General features: G+C 29.9%; 4 protein-coding genes across 4 annotated transcripts; 1 reads left to right on the top strand and 3 right to left on the bottom strand.

Moving 5' to 3' along the window:
* Nucleotides 1-2,864: 2,864 nt before the first annotated feature.
* On the bottom strand, nucleotides 2,865-3,955 carry LOC135959018 (ATP synthase mitochondrial F1 complex assembly factor 1). Its single transcript, XM_065510005.1, has 3 exons — nucleotides 3,622-3,955; nucleotides 3,235-3,559; nucleotides 2,865-3,175 (listed from the first exon to the last, which is right to left on the bottom strand). The coding sequence occupies exons 1-3, from the start codon at nucleotides 3,858-3,860 to the stop codon at nucleotides 2,912-2,914; spliced, it is 828 nt and encodes a 275-aa protein (XP_065366077.1). The 5' UTR covers nucleotides 3,861-3,955; the 3' UTR covers nucleotides 2,865-2,911.
* Nucleotides 3,956-5,581: 1,626 nt separating this feature from the next.
* On the top strand, nucleotides 5,582-7,091 carry Pfdn5 (prefoldin 5). The gene is made up of 3 exons (XM_065516135.1): nucleotides 5,582-5,818; nucleotides 5,898-6,107; nucleotides 6,768-7,091. The coding sequence occupies exons 1-3, from the start codon at nucleotides 5,723-5,725 to the stop codon at nucleotides 6,945-6,947; spliced, it is 486 nt and encodes a 161-aa protein (XP_065372207.1). The 5' UTR covers nucleotides 5,582-5,722; the 3' UTR covers nucleotides 6,948-7,091.
* On the bottom strand, nucleotides 7,087-8,163 carry LOC135964073 (paramyosin). Its single transcript, XM_065516134.1, has 2 exons — nucleotides 7,786-8,163; nucleotides 7,087-7,706 (listed from the first exon to the last, which is right to left on the bottom strand). The coding sequence occupies exons 1-2, from the start codon at nucleotides 7,975-7,977 to the stop codon at nucleotides 7,215-7,217; spliced, it is 684 nt and encodes a 227-aa protein (XP_065372206.1). The 5' UTR covers nucleotides 7,978-8,163; the 3' UTR covers nucleotides 7,087-7,214.
* Nucleotides 8,164-11,507: 3,344 nt separating this feature from the next.
* Nucleotides 11,508-15,021, bottom strand: CCT1 (chaperonin containing TCP1 subunit 1). Its single transcript, XM_065516133.1, has 7 exons — nucleotides 14,832-15,021; nucleotides 14,327-14,480; nucleotides 14,176-14,263; nucleotides 13,876-14,109; nucleotides 13,242-13,810; nucleotides 12,358-12,538; nucleotides 11,508-12,282 (listed from the first exon to the last, which is right to left on the bottom strand). The coding sequence occupies exons 1-7, from the start codon at nucleotides 14,902-14,904 to the stop codon at nucleotides 11,914-11,916; spliced, it is 1,668 nt and encodes a 555-aa protein (XP_065372205.1). The 5' UTR covers nucleotides 14,905-15,021; the 3' UTR covers nucleotides 11,508-11,913.
* Nucleotides 15,022-18,400: the final 3,379 nt, after the last annotated feature.

The raw sequence follows: 18,400 nt of genomic DNA, 5'->3' as shown, positions 1-18,400 counted from the left end.
CATTTGTGAACCGATTTTGCTGATTTTAAATAGCAAACTTCTCGAAAGATGTCCGACAGAATTATTGAAGATTTAGATCCCGAAGATATCAGGGGTCTTCAGAAAATTGATTTCAACAGACACACAGACGGACATGGCTTAATCGACTCCGCTATCTAATGATCCAGAATATATATACTTTATAGGGTCGGGAAATTATATTGTGCAAATTACAAACTTATATATACCTTTCTCACGAAGGATAAGAGCGTCATATTCGGCTGGTCCGAATATTGTTTAGCCACCATCAATATGTGGGTATACATACATATTTCACTGATTTAGGGTTTCAATTATGGACCGAAAGATTTAGGTCTATATAAAACTTCTTTATGTCCAATTTCATCACGAAACTAATTATTATAAGACAATGTTTAATGTTCAAGTCATTTTCTGAGGAGGACCTTGTATAGGGTCTAGGGACAAATGTTGCCCGATTTTGAATGTTATGGTGGTTCATTTAATAACATAAAATATGCTATGACTGCAATCGGACACAGATCCATTTTAAACGATGTTATGTATCCATACGCCGAGAATAATATGCCCCTAGTTTACAGATTCCAGCACAACAATGACAACAATTAAATGATGCACGTGTATTGAAAACTTATGGGAAAAACTTAATGTACTGTTTTTCTATAGTGAACGAGAGATTTGAGTGGACGTTTTACATGTACATACATATTTGGTTTTTGTTACCATAACAAAACACATGTTAAATTTCCACTCAAAGTACTCGTTTGCTATAGAAAAACAGCACATAAGTTTCCATACTTTTTTAGTTTGCTTTAAATTTTTTTTAAATTGTGATCTATTATTTTTAGAATATTTGGAATTAGTTACATTGTATTGTCATCCACAGTATATTAGGGAGTGTATGTTGTGTATGTTCCCACCTAAAATAAAAGTTTAATTCATTCTAAGATACCGTTTCTGAAAATGTTTGTCCTGGGTTCAGTATTTGGTGAGCAGACATTTTCAAAAAATCTTGAAGAAAACCCGTAAATACCTAGATTATGGTATAGTCAAGACAGTAAGATTTAATTTTATGTCAAATACGACACAAATTCGAAGTTCATTTCTGGTTTGCGCATAAACAATTTTTTTTTTTCAAATCAGCCGAGCTGATCTTGTCCACACTCTACACTACGTGACTGGGCGAGGTTATGTATTTCCCTGTAGCACAGTGTTACTAATGCAAGTAATACAATTTTAACTGCTGTTGCCTGCTAATTTAAATTTTAATAAAACTAAGAAAAACGGAAAGTTTCATTTGTTTACCTTTACAACAATTAAATTATATGTATAATAAAAAAATTTAAAAATAAATATTCATATTACAAAATAAATAAACAGCGCTGTTATTTCTTCATTCTTTATAACAAACAACAAAAAAATCCCATTGTAAAAACAAATGAAAAAATAAAATCAATTGAAATTATGTAGGATTTTAATTATAATGATATTATTGCGTATTTTATTTATTTTAAATCAAATTATGTTAATTTGAAAATTAACATAAATAACCGTTAAAATAAATCACTTCGCATGAAATTTCTTTATTAAAACTTGCTCTAAGTTAAAGTGATCTCAGTGAACATTAAGTAGTAAATGATCACTGTTCAGAGGTTATCATACAGGGTTAGATCTGTTCTAACTTTCACCATATTCTCATATTTTAGGCGGTGTAAGTAATTACAATATTATGTGTTATGAAAATGTGCTTAAAAATGTATAACCGGTTATGGCCAATTGGCTAGGTTGTTGAAAATAAATAAAAAAAAACAACTTAGGCCGGGTACCTATTTAATTTTAAACACAGTTAACTCATATTCAAAATTAAATTGAATTTTATAGATATACCGTTATTTCGAAAATGGAGAAGGTTGCACTACATACCTATATTCGGGTAACTCAAAAATGGTTTAGCTTCTTGAATAAACAAAAACCGAAATTTTTTGAAAAATATCCTGATTTTGTGCAATCAAAATAATGGCACAGCGTAGGAAATTGTAGAAAAAATATGTATAGAATATTGTGTTTACGTTTTAAAAGATATTCATAAAATTATATTTGATCAAAAGTGGTGTAAACCACAATTTTTTTGGTTGCTGTTCTGGTGTTACATAAAGTCCTTACATTACCAATATACTAAATACAAAATTGGGGTAAGCAACCTTTTCGTATTCAAAAACAGATGGAGCTGAACAAATATTTTAGCTGAAAGCAGAATATAACAATGTAATGTAGTAACAGTGGTGTAAGTTGAATATACGACTAAATAAATATTTTAGGGTTACACCACTTCAGCACTGATAGCCTCAGTTATAATTTTATGGGTATTTTTTTAAAACGGAAACACAATAGTCTATATTTTTTTCTACAATTTCTTACGATGGTGCCATTATTTTGATTGCACAAAATCAGGATATTTTTCAAAAATACCGTTATAATTGATTGAAATTTGAACTGGTCTAGACAGAAATGTAATACTGTTCTATATTCAGATGAATCCATACACCATTTAAGAGCAAGTGATGGCAGAGACTCCCAAAGGAAAATTGTAATCGAAAAATACTGCCTTAAAAGTATACCAAGTAAGCTATATCAGTTGCGGTTGTAAGGGAATATCAAAATATTTTAAAAGAGACGATTGAATCTGAATTACAATTAAACCATGGTTTAATACATCGTCGCTGTAAAGCTGTAATAAAAACATTTGAATATCCCGCAAAATATTTAGAACTACTTACTTTTTACATTCTTTATAAAAAACCTGAACTTCTCAATTAATTAACAACAACTTTGTTTTTCTTTCATAATTTTTTTATTTTGACTATCATTTCATTATTATCAACAAAAAAGCAACTTAAACAAGTTTAATATTCTCCACTTCCTTGATTAAATCCATGTGTTTAAAATCATCAGGTTTTTTGGTGAATGTTTCCAAAAGTTTTAGTTTGTCTTCATCGTGTATGCAATAAAACATCTGCAATTCATTCACCAAACATTGAGCCTCCTGGGCGGTCAATACTTTAGTGTCATATTCGCCACGCATTAGGACTATACCTTTATCACGCATTTCAGTGTAATGGACTATGGTCAAACATTCAGGAGCATTTTCCGCATGGACCTAAAATATATTTTATGTTACAAATTGTTTAAAATTTAATTAGTCTCTCAATCACATACCTGATATGCCAGCAAAGGTGTAAAGTGTACTGTATTGCTGGCGAATTGCAGCAGAATGAACTCAAAGCCTTCACTTCGTGGCAAAGGCAGTATGAAAATGGGATGATTTTTGGCTTTTTCCATTAAATTATTAAACTGTTCTACAGTCAAAGTGGCAGCCAAAACATCTTTGGTTTTGTGGTATTCAACCCATATTTTGGAGATTTCTTCTGCTGTTTTGTCTTCAATCAATTCTATTTTCATGATATCACTCAACTTCTTATAGGGAATTTCAGCTTCAACTTGTTCCTTAGGTGCCTTGGGGTTCAACAACTCGGAGTAGGACCTTTTTAAGGGAAATTATTTTTAATAAAAGTAATTGTTTATAATTAATTAAAAATAACTTACCTAGCTTGTGACTTGCCTTCCTTTATAGGGTTTGCTACCTTATCTACCCTTTCGAGAAATTCTTCAGGTGATGTCTGTTGTAATTTAGCTATTTTATCGGCATATTTATCAAAGTAGGGATTTTTCTCCTTTATCTTTTCCAAAGCTTCTTGCGCACGTCTTTGAGCTGACATTGTTATGTTTCTGATAATTGTTTTATTTACGCTCAATAATCTTAGCGAATTTCTAGCACAAGCCATTCCCTCACAGAAAAAAAAAACGGTCCAAGTTTTGTCCAAGAAGTTATATTTTTTTGGTTCGTTTTATGTAAATGTCAAATTACACAACACATGCAATTCTGATTGGACTCTCAAATTGATCAGCTGTCTAATGTTTACTGTGACAAAATATGGCCGAGACTACACCGCGTAGACAGTGGTATGACAAATATAAAACAAGAATAAATTAAAAAATGATATATCCGCATTAATAAATTTTTACATTACAATATCGATATGTCATAAATGCGTTATTGTGGTTATTTTATGCAACTTTTATGATTGTATATTATATTAAAAATTATTCTAGAGTTTATAAAATTGTTTTCCTTAAAGAAAGACAGAACGAAAGAGTAAAGTCTGAATGAAATTACAAAGGGCTAAAAATATAACAGCATTAAAATATTTGTTATTTTTTCCAATGAAATAAGAAACAGAAAATCACAGTTATTTTATTATGGAAAAATATATAAATAAATACAAGATAATATTTAGATTCTAATAAACGTCTCTAAATTTGTTACAGAAGAATCATTTTAAAAACAAAGCCATAAGCGACGCAAATTTTCTTTTTATTAGCAATTTCAAAAAGAGCATATTTAATTAAAGTATACATATTTGAACAAATTATTTAGCAATATGCTTATTTTGCAAATTTTAAAATATTTTTGCCTATATCTCCGAAAGTACGGGATTACCAATAACTTTCTATACACCCATTTGGAGGTATAAAATAAAAATAATATTCTAACGATATATGAACTGAATTTGGTTCAAATCCTGGAAAACCGATTTTTTGGCCCGAAATTTGTTTATATCTAAAAATATATATATAAATATTATTTCAGTTTATGAATATTAATAGCCAAGCCACCAAACCTTAATTTGAGGTAATACATGTATGTGTAAAAGTTTAATCAAAATTAATATTTACAAAATTTAGAAGTACATTTCGCTCTTTAATGACTTCGCTTAGAAAAGATTTCCTTTTGTCGTTCGCAAGGGTTTTATAATCTATGGTATATCAAACTGGAATTCGGCCGGGCGCAATATGTTTCTGCGGGGAAGGTTTTTCTATTCTATATCGAACACCAGTTTCGCTTAGTAAAGATTTCCAGCATAACACATCTTCGCTTAGCATACAAATATTTTGTATGCATACAAATTTCAATATTTCTCTAATATATAGGGATCTGTATCACCAACATGGTCATATTATAACATAAATTAAAACTTAATCTCTTGTATTTTATATATTGTGATAGATAGTAAGTATCTAGTTACTTATATGGATGTTTTTAAAATAATATCGGATTTGGCCAAAAGTCGGTTTCCAATATATCCCAAGAATATTGTAATCATTGAAGCCCCGCCCAATTGAAAATAGAATTAACCTACAAACGATTTTTATTTGAATTTTTATTTGAAAAATGTCACTAAAACCGACTAAGCCATTTGATTTATTTTTATAATGAACTAAGACCATTCAAACATCTTTCCAAAATTTAAAATTTAAGCAATATATTCAATTAAATGAAATTTTATTTATATTCATTTAATAATAATTACTTTTTTCTGCATTATGGGCGTTGTATAATTTAACTTTAATTTGTCTGCCCACTGTAGTTAAAATACAACCCTACAATGTTGTTTGTCCCAAAAACGGCTGTCAATACCTGGAGGCATTGCCAACATAAACGATTTTCCGGCAATAAGTCATCATTATTTCTTCTTTTATGGTCACACACGAGATCTCTAATATTTAAGTGATTTTTTGGAAAAAAACATTTGTTACAATTTTCGCAAATTTCATTGAAAGTAGTGTATTTATTAACAAATAAACAATGTCATCCGGTGAAGGAACCAATAAACCAGAACAAATCAATTTAGCCAACTTAAGTTTGGAACAATTGGTACAAATTAAACAAGAATTTGAGCAGGCAAGTCTAAGGCAAAAATATAATTTTTGGTAAATGAATAAAAAAAATTAATGAATTAAAATTTTTATGAATTTTATAGGAAATCAGTGGTATTCAAGAGTCTTTACAAACCTTGTATAATTGTAAAGCTAAATATGCTAGTTCCAAGGAAGCTTTAGAATCATTTCAACCCGATTGGGATAATCGTCAAATTCTTGTACCCTTAACCAGCAGTATGTATGTGCCCGGTCGCATTAAGGATTTGGACAATTTCGTAATTGATGTTGGTACTGGCTACTATGTGGAGAAGGTAATAAATCGCTATATGTATATTTAAGAATTTTAAGCATTCATTAAACTTTTTCGTTATATCTGATACGTACCGTGTCGGATGAATAATCGGGGTTGTCATAGAATCCAATCAATGTCAGGTTCGGTTTTGAAACGACAGAAAAAGTACATTGGTCTCGTGAAATCGAAAGTTATCGGTTTTTATTCGATCTAGAATTAAATTCTTATTAATTTAAAAAAAAATTTCTTCGAACATTTCGAACCGCAAAATTAAAATTTTAAAATCGTATTTATTCAAAATAGATTTTGTAATATTCCAACAAAATTTCCAGATTCCAAACAAGTCTTCTTTTCGATAGAAAATTTTATTTTAATGATTTTTAGATTTGGCAGATTTTCAAAAATCTTTCCAATAGAAAAGTTCAATGTTTTCTAAGAACACTGCGGATTTTCTATTGGTTTTTTTTTTGTTTGATCCCAAAAATATATTTATACGATTTTTTTCGATTCTGGTTATCAACAATATTTTCTCATACATTTTAATAAAATTTTATAAATAAAATATTTTTTTATAGAAAACATTTTGCTTAAGCAATTCTTCAGAAATTAAATTATTATTACGTATCTAGAAATATTATTTCATTTTTATAATAAATTTTACATTTCACTTTACTTTTAGAATCTTGAAGCATCGAAAGATTATTTCAAACGTCGTGTAGAATACGTCCAAGAACAAATTGAAAAAATCGAAAAGATTCAAATTCAAAAGAGTCGTTTCTTGAATGCTGTGATAGGAGTTACTGAAATGAAACAAATGGCCGCCGTTAAACAAATGCAACAGCAACAACAAACAGCTTAAATGTAATACACAAATTAAAACAACAAAAACACTGGACTCTCTTTTTCATTCACCTAACAAAACAACATGTTCAATAAATCACTTTTAAAGAGTTTTTGTCGAAAAATATAATACAAAATAAAACACTTGAGAAAAAACCTAAAATTAATCGAGTTTATTAATTATAAATTTATTCGTTTAATTTTCTACTAATAACAATTAACCACAACAAATTATTTAAACTTAAATTTGATTTTAATTTATTTTTTTAATTGCTACCCATGTTTATTAATCTTTAAGTTTTTCTATTGTTTCATTTAAAACTTTAATCTTTTGTTCGTAGATTTCTTTCAATTCTCTATGAATTTTCGTTTGTAAATCATGTTCAACTTTTAGTTTGTCAAACACACTCTTCGATATGGCCAATTTCTTTTCGGTAATGGTACACTTATCCTTTTCCGCCTTGATCCACAGATGAGATTTGTCCAATCTGGTTTGCATGTGTTCACATTCCGCAGTTTTTAAATTCAACATGTCTTTGGTTACTTGTACAACATCTTTCATGGCCTCAACTTGTTCCTTTAATGTAGCAATTTGTTGTTCTTGTTGTTTATTGACTTTAGTCTTTTCGAAGAGTAAAGTTTTGGCTTTCAACAATAATTCCTCTTGATCTTGTTTAGTTTTGGGGGCATCTACACCACCCAACATAACCGACTGTTTAAGCGATTGCTCCAGCTGATTAACTTTCTTTTTGAGTTTCTCATTTTCACCCAAAGATTCCTGGAAAATTACAAATGTTAAAATTTACATTTTACTTTTGTAACAATTTATATTTATCCAAAAAAAAATGAAAACTAACCTCCAAATCTTTACGCAAAGCTCCTATACGTTTACGCGATTCTTCTACCAATTGTTGTTTCTCACTTTCCAATGTGAATACCATATCTAATAATTCATTATTATTATTTTGATTTCCTGATGGATTTTCCACAATTTCTTGTGCTTCATTATTGTTAATGTCTCCCACAATTTCACCGTTATTTTCAGCCATATTTTAACACGATTTTTTAACGTTTTTTCAACAATTTGTTTTACAGAAATGTGCTCTTTTACTACTAAATTATATTTTAGTAATCCGTTTCTTTCGATTTTCTTTTTTTCTAAAATCGTGTGTATTGAATGAAGAATTTTTCCTTTTGACTTTCTTCACGTAGTTTCGGTTGCATGTTCTATTTTTAGGCGCATTTTATGTGTATATTTTGTGAAAATTCATTTTCATTCGTACTTCTTTATGTGTTTTCATCACAATATTTTTGGGTTTCAGGTGGAGGGGAGGGTGGGGCTATAAATTTTATTAAAACAATTTATAAACATAAATGTTTTCGAATTTTGTTTTGATTGGATTTTTGGAGGAAAATGTATTAATGAGAGAGAAAGAAGATGCATTAGAAAAAGTTCAAAATTATTTATATTTTACATACTCTCTAAAATAATATCAACTAAAATGAGATATAAAGATATTTTTGTGTAATTTTAAATATTTTTCTTCTTACATGCCTTATTAACGCGGTTTAATTTTATAAAGCGTTACGGTAATTTTTATAAATTATATTTGTTTCAGTAATACCTATATGGAACTACGTATAAACGTTATCCGATTGAATTAAATTCAATTCCAAGTTTCATCGAATGATCTTCACAATAACTACCCATAATTTGATTACAAACAAGGTTTACAGAAAGGACCATAATACTATTGACTATATAGTGACTTTTATACATCTTTAAATAATTTATCAGATATCTTTCAATCGAAGAATTTTGTCTGTATTCTAGAAAAGCTTTTAAATTTCAATAGTATAGTATTTGTCCGATCTTGCTGCGCTCAATATTTTAGTCAAAATTCAAAATATCGGAAAAAATTAAAATTAATTAAAATTAAAATATTCATCATTATCGTGGTTGGCGTGAACGTCATACGACTGCGACAGTTTCGTACTAGATTAAAGAAACAGTTTGCATTTTATCTTTAATCTAGTACAAAACAGTCGTAGGTGTAAGACGTTTTCGCCAAATACGATAAGGGTGAATATTCCGTTTGAATAGTTTTTATTTCTCCCGAATTTTTTCCGATATTTTGAATTTTGACTAAAATATTGAGCGCTACAAGATCGGACAAATTTTATACTATACTATTGAAATTTAAAAGCTTTTCTGGAATACAGACAAAATTCTTCGATTGAAAGATATCTGATATCACTTTTGAATTCGCATTCACGAAACCATAACCCGTCAAGTTTGAATTTTAAATTTGTATAGCATTTCCTATATTATCAACTAATTTTGTTTCTATAACACTTAATATTTAATAAATTATTACAAAACCGAAACCTATCAGTTTAGAAATTCTTCTAAACTCTAGGTCGATTATTATAGAAAATTCAAAAACGTACCCATGAGAATAAAGAAAAATTACCAAAAAGTATGCCCTTGAATATTCACTCACCTTGAATATTCACGCCTAATTTCATATTTATATGTCCATTTCATGTCTTTAGGTTCATTGGTGAAGTTATTACTAAAAGTACCATTCGAATAAAGAAAATGTACCAAAAAGTATTCCCCTAGAATTCTCACTCATTTAGGACCATATATGTTTAATTTCATATTTTTAAGTCCATTATTACAGAAAATTCAAAAAGTACCATTAGAATATAGAAAAAGTACCAAAAAGCAGCCACTTGTGCATTTCCACTCAATCGGGTCCATATAAGCTTTATTTTATGTTTCTAGGTTCATTGGTGAAGAAATTACAAAAAGTACCATTCGAATAAAGAAAAAGTACCAAAAAGACTCCCTCTAGAATTCTCACTAACTAAGGAACATATACGCTTAATTTCATCTTTCTATATCCATTATTACAGAAAATTCTAAAAGTACCAAAAAGCAGGCACTTGTGGATTCCCACTTACTCGTGTCCATATAAGCTTTATTTCATGTTTCTAGGTTCATTGGTGAAGCAATTACTAAAAGTACCATTCGAATAAAGAAAAAGTACCAAAAAGTCTCCACCTAGAATTTTCACTGACTTAGGACCATGTATGCTTAATTCCATGTTTCTAAGTCTGTTGTTATAGAAAATTAAAAAAATTACCATTATAATAATAAAAAAGAACCTATAGTTCAGTTCTTAAATTTTGGTGCCTAAATATTATAAAAATTTTTGTATAAATCCAGGAACCAATGTTAAACAAATTATCAAAATTGACTTAATAATTTCAAATAAAATGTATTTTCCCTTTTTTATCCCCATTGCGGTGGTAAAATTTTATTCAAATAAATTTCTGTATCGTGGTGGGAGCTCATAATAAAATATTCGTATGTCTATATCAAATTATCGAAAAACATATTTTATGAAAAAGTAAACATAATTTTTATCCCTTAAGGGTTCGAATTTCGGATATAAAATTTGTTTTATGTTTATTGGTTTAAAAGATACATAGGGTGCCAAAAAAGTAGCAAAATACAGTTTTTACCCGTTTTATCCCGTAAACGGTTTGAATTTCGAAAAAGTACGAAACACCTGTCGGCTTATTTTTTAATTGGAGTAACATGCAATTTTAGTTTTTTTGTATCTTTATTAGTTTTGAAGATATAAGGTTACCGAATTTACCCATTTTTTACCCCCTAAACGTTCCAATTTCCAAAAATCCCTTCTTATCGGATCGTTTTGGGAACCCACAGTTAAAATTTCATGATTCTAGCTTCAGTCGTTTGGGCTGTGCGATGATGAATCAGTCAGTCATTCAGTAACGTTACTCTTTTATATATATAGATGTGCAGAAATAATACTGTAACAAGAAAACTAATAAAAATTCCCGAAATTTTTGATTCATAACCAACTCGGGTTGTTTATAAACCCAAAATAAAAATGTAAAACAGTTCAAAAACAACCAATTTATTTTTCTGAACAAAAATTACAAACCAATCAAAGGAACAATTATGCCAAACAAACGGAGCTTCTAATTAATTATTTGAACTTAATTCACTAAAATCTTAATTCAGAATTAAAAAATATCAGCCACACATTCCATAATGACATCTAATTATCTAGCTTCATTTAGAAGCTTTTATTTAAATGAAATTCATTCGTCGTTGTATTAATTCATAATGGAATTAATCCATAACAGAATTCATTCAAACTCAGAATGATTAAATTTTTGTTAATTCAAATCTAAATTTGAATTCATTCAGTTTTGTTTTTAATCATTTACAAAATTAATTGAAAAAAAGTTGATTGAATTTTTGATTGAAAATGTTTGCAATAATTTGAACTGAAGAAATATTGAATCATTCAATACATTTTTAAAGCTATTTTGTAAAGTCAATTGTCAATATGGAATTAATGCCATGAATAACGAATTCCCAATGAAATGAATTCAATACATTTGAATTACAAAGTATTTAAGCATATGAATTTAATACCAGAATGCTTGAGATAAAATTGATTTTGATTTCGAAAATGAAATTAACGTTCGAGAATACATGATTATTTAGTTTAATTAATCAAATAAAACCAAATTTTGTATGTTTTAAAAAAGCGTGTTTTATTTTAAGTTGTTCTTTTATTTATCAAAAAAGTCCTTATTATCAACTTGTAGCTTGTAAACACAAGGAAGGATTTTTCATGTATTTTTTTTTTTATTATTTAAGAAGGATGTGAGTAATACAATTTGTAGAGATTTATAATTAAATTAAACAAGAAAATAAGAATTTTGAAAAAACCAACATGACTTTTTTGTGAAATTAAAAATGGGATTTTGTGTTTTGAAACAATTAAATTGTTAATAATAAAGTGTATTTTTGTTTGTTTGTTGTTTAGGTGTGTTTAATGATTTAAATGCTTAAAGGAAAAAGAAAAAAAAAGACAATTAAACGAAGATGATGTTTAACTAAACTTAATAAGAAAAGTATTAAATTATGAAATTTAAAGTTCGCCTGCAGCGCAAGCATCGCCATAAGATTTGCCTTGTTTCTCTTCGGGATTCAATTTGATCATATCATCAATACGCAAAATGGTAATGGCGGCTTCTGTAGCGAATTTCAAAGACTTGATTTTGGACATGGCGGGTTCCAAAACACCAGCCTTTTTGTTGTCACGCACAACACCCTCGATCAAATCCAAACCGGTCCACTTCAATAGAGCGTGTTCGGCTTTAGTTTGGCTGGAATTGTGGTAGGCACGCAATTTAGCTACCAAATCTGTGGCATCTTTAGCGGCATTAACAGCCAATGTCTTGGGGATAACCAACAAGGATTTGGCAAATTCAGCAATAGCCAATTGTTCGCGGGAGCTCTATAAATTTCGAAAAAGAAAAGCATGATTATTAGAAGTGTTTGTTAAAGTTTTATGGGAAAATATAGAACTTACCAAAGAAGTAGCAAAGTTTTCTAAGTAGATGGATAAAGCAGCCTCAACACAGCCACCACCAGCAACAACTTTCTTGCTTTCCAAAACACGTTTAACAACACACAAAGAGTCGTGAATAGATCTTTCCATTTCATCACAGTAAAAATCGTTGGGACCACGCAAGATGATGGATGCGGCAGCTCTAAAATTATACACATTTTCATACAAAAATTTAAATATCGTCTTCAAAGAATTTTTACTATAACAACCAATATTAGAATAGCATGTGCTGAATTGTAAATTCACTAAAATATACTTTAAGATAAATATTGAAACCAATTTTTGCTTAAAAAAAGGGTAAATTGAGGTAGTAGTGAAACAATAGCGGATATATTGTTGTATCAGTCATGTATACAAGTTATTTTGGAGTTTCGGAAAGTTGATTTCACCATACAGACGGACATGCGGAAGTGTCTACATCGACAGCGATATCAATACTTTATGGGGTCACAAATGTAAAATGTAGAAACTACAAATGGAGTGACAAAATCATACAGCCCAATTATGAATAAACATTCCCGGGGAGTTCTTTACCTATTTAATTTGAATAGGAAAAATGGGAAGAAACTCCGGGGAATTTTTATTCATAATTGAGCTGCTTAATACCCTTAAGCATAGGGAATCATTACATAGATACTAGACACTCGGTATTGTCAAACAAAAATACAAGCGAGAAGTCTGGTACAACAGCAAAATACAATCAATAACATGTATTTTGCTGTTGCATGGGTTAAGTTTTTGAAAATAACATTTCGTTTCTATGTGTACAAATATTGTATTAAAATGTCTTAACAATATTCAAAGTTTTACTTATTTAAAAGTTTTACGTCAAGTCTTAATATTACCTGGCTTTTGTACCCTTGATAAGGATTAATTCATCATCACAGATACGCTCTTGGGCAACTTCAGCCGCTTCACCGACCATGGAGGCATCGAAACTTTCTTCGCCTTCCATATTAGTGAGAGATGTAAGGAAAGCAGCACCAGTAGCCTTAGCAATTATTTTCAAATCGTTCTTCTTAACACGTCTAACAGCCATGGCGCCAGCCTCAACAAAGTATTTCATGCACAAATCATCAACACCACCGGAGCACAAGACAACATTAACACCGGTAGACAAAATCTTGTTGATGCGTTCCTTGGTAATGTCCAATTCACGGGCACGGATACCTTCCAACTTATCGGGATCGTTGATTAAAACCTGGACACCCATCTTCATTTTGGTCTTTTGCAAAGAGAAGTCCAAACAGGCGATTTTAGCATTAACAATCTTTTTGGGCATTTGTTGGGAAGCAATGGTGCAATTCAAGGCATAACCGGGGATCAAAAGAGATTCGCGGGCTGATTTGCCATGAGCCTTCAAAACGTTGACGGCTTTAATGGAATAGGCGGCATTTCCCTTGGGGTCAGTAATCTGCAACAAAAATGTTGAAATGTTAGCATTTGTTCATTTGCCAATACTTAAAAAAAACAACTTACTTTGACAGCATGTGCAGCATCAACAACCATGGCTGAGAAGAAATCAGCATCAGCACCAATAATTTTGGAGCTCATGGAGGTCTTGGCAATATTGATCAAAGTCTCATGACCTAATTCATCAACTGGAGCAGTCAAATGTTCTGAGATGTACTTGCATGCTTCCTTGCAAGCCAAACGGTAGCCAGAAATGATTGAGGTGGGATGAATTTTTTGTTTAACCAACTCATCGGCATTCTAAATGTAAACATCAAAAGTTTTAATAAAATATTAGAGTATAAAACGATTGAATAATCAATTTACCTTAAGTAATTCAGCAGCCAAAATGACAACAGAAGTGGTACCATCACCAACTTCATCATCCTGTAATTGAGCCAACTCAACCAAGACCCTGTAACAAAATCAATATTAAATTAAAAACTTTGTCAATTGTCAGTTAATTATATGTAATTACTTAGCAGCAGGATGTTCAACTTCCAATAATCTCAAAATGGTGGCACCATCATTGGTCACTGTAACATCACCAATATCATCGACCAACATTTTGTCCAAACCTACAGGGCCCAATGAACTCTTTACAATGTTGGCAATGGAACTGGCAGCCATAACTACAATTAGAAAATAATCATTAACAATATAAATATTCCAAAATGACGTCACTCTATCAACAAGCACAAGTCAGACAAACTCCCACCTAGGAAGCCAACAAAGAATTTTGCAAACATAACCTCAATCGAATTCGCATTAAACAAACTTTTAAAAGCATTTTGTTTAATTAAAATCTTAACTTTAATTAGCAAATTTTTTGCAAATTAAATTATCTTGGTCTATCGGACATATTTTTACACATGTGTTTCTTTAGAAAAGAACAACTTTTAAGCCATGCCGGCTGCACCTTTTCAAGTTGCCTATGCTTTCATACGCAGCAGCATCTGTTCATTCTGTGGTTAATAACTCACCATTTTGTGTGCGCACGGGTTGACCCGATTGACGGGTACCGGCTATGGATAAAGCACTTGCAATTGTAGACATATTTTGATGATTTATTTAAATGTTTTCTATGTTAAATTTATTAAAAACGAGTTAATTGAAAATTTTCTTCAGCTGCAAAAAGACCAAACCGCCTGACTCACAATTGATAATAATTTTCTGGAATAAATGTGTTGAGGAGTAGTTGTAATGAAAAAGTAGTAGTAAATTGTGTTTTTTAGTTAAAAACTTGGTAGCACTAACATTGTTTACTGTTCGTGTTGGTAAAGCAGTGTTTTTTTTAACAACAGTTGGAAAAAGTTGTATCAACTAAAATTAATTTTTTTAATTTTGAATGAAAAATAATCACAGGCACAAACCATCACCTAACAGCAATAAGCTAATACAAAAACCATCACTGTCACACAGTGCAGCTATACTGACCAAGTACATATTACCAACAAATGCACTACACTGCTGCCAGATTTAGAGTTGTTGACAATATAATGGAACTTTTACAAATATTCATTCATTCAACAGAAATTATTAAAATCTTAAGAAACTTAGACGCAAAGCCAACTGATATAATAAAGCTTTGATTAATAGATGAATAACTGATCCTTCATTAACAACAAATTGTGATCGCTTTAATAACTGATTAGCGTGAATTAACACTGGATAATAGACTGGTTTATTGCTTGAATTGAGTTTTTTATCTATCAAATCTATAATTTTGAAATGCAAACATTTTAAGGACCACTAGAAAATTTCAGAAAATTTTCGAGACAGCTTTCAAAACTGAATGTAAGCTTTTGACAAACTTCATCCTAATATCGTGGGGAACCTTAAAAATTTTAAATTCTATAATTTATGTGGTATAAAAAACCATCGCTGAATAATTTATTGTAAAACTCAAATCACTTAGTAAACCAATACAGTTTAGTTTATAATTATTTCAGCAAAATTCTTATAAAAAAATATAATGATTTTTATTTTTAAAACTAACGTAAATGTGAATATTTTATTGTAATAAAGTTAAAGAATGTTTTTTTACGCTAATGCTGTTAGGTTATCGCTTAAATTAACTTAAGATATTAAGTAAGAAAAATATTTTTTTAAACCGCGGTAACTTTTGGGTCCTTTTACGAAAGTAATTCACACCAACGGATTTTACACGCTGAAGTATCACTTTTTGTTTTTACAAAATGCTACTGATGTGTTCAAATTTCAACCGAATACTTCAGAACACGTGCCTCATTTGATTGTTACTACTTGGGTACAACAGTTTTGGGTTCATACTAGGGTCATATTTTCCTCAGCGTATGGGTACATAACATTTGGCCAATTCACAAGGTCTCTTATCATGTCATATTGTCATAATGTTCTAATATTTCACGACTCGGTGTCTCGGCTTAACCGACTCTTAGGCGTTCGGCGCAGGTCTCTGCTGGTTGGAGACGATAGCACAAAAAATACAGAGTAATATTATTTTAGGATATTTTTAGCAAGAAAGGCAATAACAACATTTTCAAACCATTTTGAAATATTAGGACATTATGACATGATAGGAGACCTTGTGAATTGACCAATTGTTTAAAATGGATATGTGCCTACCTACACTGACAATACTGACACTGCTAAATTTGTCTTATTTGTGTACTTGGGGTCCAGTATCTTTCAATTCGGTCATCTTGAAAATGTTCTCCCATTCGAAAAGAGAACATTATTTGATTTCTGTCTCTACATGTTTAAGTGTTTTTTCGCAGTTCGAGATCTAATTTCCAATTTGAGATTATTTATAACCTTTTGGAGAGTTTTCAATAATCTCTCTTATCTTGGAGTAGTTTTTTCTACCAAATGTTGAGTTTTTACAGTAATTGTCTCTTTCGTATACTCGTAATTTTTGAAACTGCTGATTTATTAATTGACTCTAGCAATTTTTACTTTTTTTACTTTGCAAAAGTCGTGAATAATCCCAGGAATATTCAATAAATTATTAAAAAAATAAGAATAATATTGTTGGTGTTTTGTTTAAGATTTAAAATTTTTACAAATACAGCTTGATCATTCGCTCTATAGTTTTATTTGTGGACATGGTTTCCTGATGATCTGGCCTAAGCAACCAGTGAAATGTGCATAAAAATAAATTTGAGTGCATCTTACTAAAAAATAAATTTTGATTTCCAAAAAAAAAATTTGAAAAATATTATAATTTTTTAGAAAATTACCAACACAAACCTTAGAAATGCTAATTTAATAAAAAAAATTACTTCAAGCAAAAAATACAATTTCTTAAAAAAAAACTCTAAAATCTGTATGAAAATTAAAATATTTGAAAAATATTTTAATACCTAAAATAAAAATACAAAACTCAGACTAATTCATTCTCCCAGTGTACTTTGTGTAACTTAAGTAATGATGACACCTAAACTTTTTCAATGTTGGTCTCATACTTTTGTATTTCCTTGGCAAATCCTTACAGCAAAAACACTTCAACAAAAAAAAAAAAGAACAGAACAGACAGAATACTGAAAACATAAAAATAACCTTTACCTTACTCTTTACATTATACATTGTTCAGGGTAAATGATTTGTATCTGGAAATTAACTTGTAAGCATCACATTTCATTCATTCGTAACATTTTCACAACATTTAAGCACAATGAAAAACGCCAACAACATCAATAACACCAAAACAACAAATACATAATGAACTTTTAAATTTCTAAAGAGCTTTTCTACTCCCTTGTACATAAATATAAATGTATTAAAGGTCCTTAAAGAAGGCGCATATTACCACAAACCTGGGTGTTTTTATGTATGTTAAAAGTGTAAACACGATTAGGTTTTTGTTGCATGCAACACAAATAATTTTAAAAGTCAATTTCACTTTCAATTGTGTCTGAGGCTGCTGTTTTTATTTATTTTGTTTAAATTTTGTTGTTGTGGGGAGTAGCAGGAGCACGAGCATTTTTATGAATTAAGAGTAATTTCATAAGTAATGAAAGTGAAAAAGAGCTTTTGTATTTGTTCACTTGTTGGTCTTTCGCACAATGGCTCATAATAATATGAAATTTTAAATAATTTATTGTATATTTTCATTAGGAAAGTGTCCGAAATAATTATTATCAAAATTTTAAGTTAATTGCTTAAAGTCTTAGCCAGTTCAATAAAGTAACTAAAAGAAAGCACGAGCGTGTATTATTTTGTCAATGAAATTTTGTCCATAATATCAGATAAGTTTGATGAAAAATCTACATTGTTGGCACTTTTGTTTTAAAAAATCGGAATCGTCAAAAATGCTAAAAAAATTACTTTATAAATACATGCAGATTCATGACGTCTGTCTATTAAACCCCAAAATTACTTACAAAAGTGCTTCATGAATATATTAGATATAGTCGCGGTTGCTATTTCAAATTAACTTAATAGCAAATATAAGCAAAAAACCACGACTACCTTGATTTATTTTTTAAGTCGAATTGTTTACTAATTCATGTAATCCTTTTAGAGCTTTTTTTAATTAAAACAGTTAATCCCTTATTCATAGTCAATTTTT

This window comes from Calliphora vicina, chromosome 1 (genome assembly GCF_958450345.1).
Source record: "Calliphora vicina chromosome 1, idCalVici1.1, whole genome shotgun sequence".
NCBI classification, from domain to species: domain Eukaryota; kingdom Metazoa; phylum Arthropoda; class Insecta; order Diptera; family Calliphoridae; genus Calliphora; species Calliphora vicina.
This window is presented reverse-complemented; position numbering and strand designations above follow the sequence as displayed.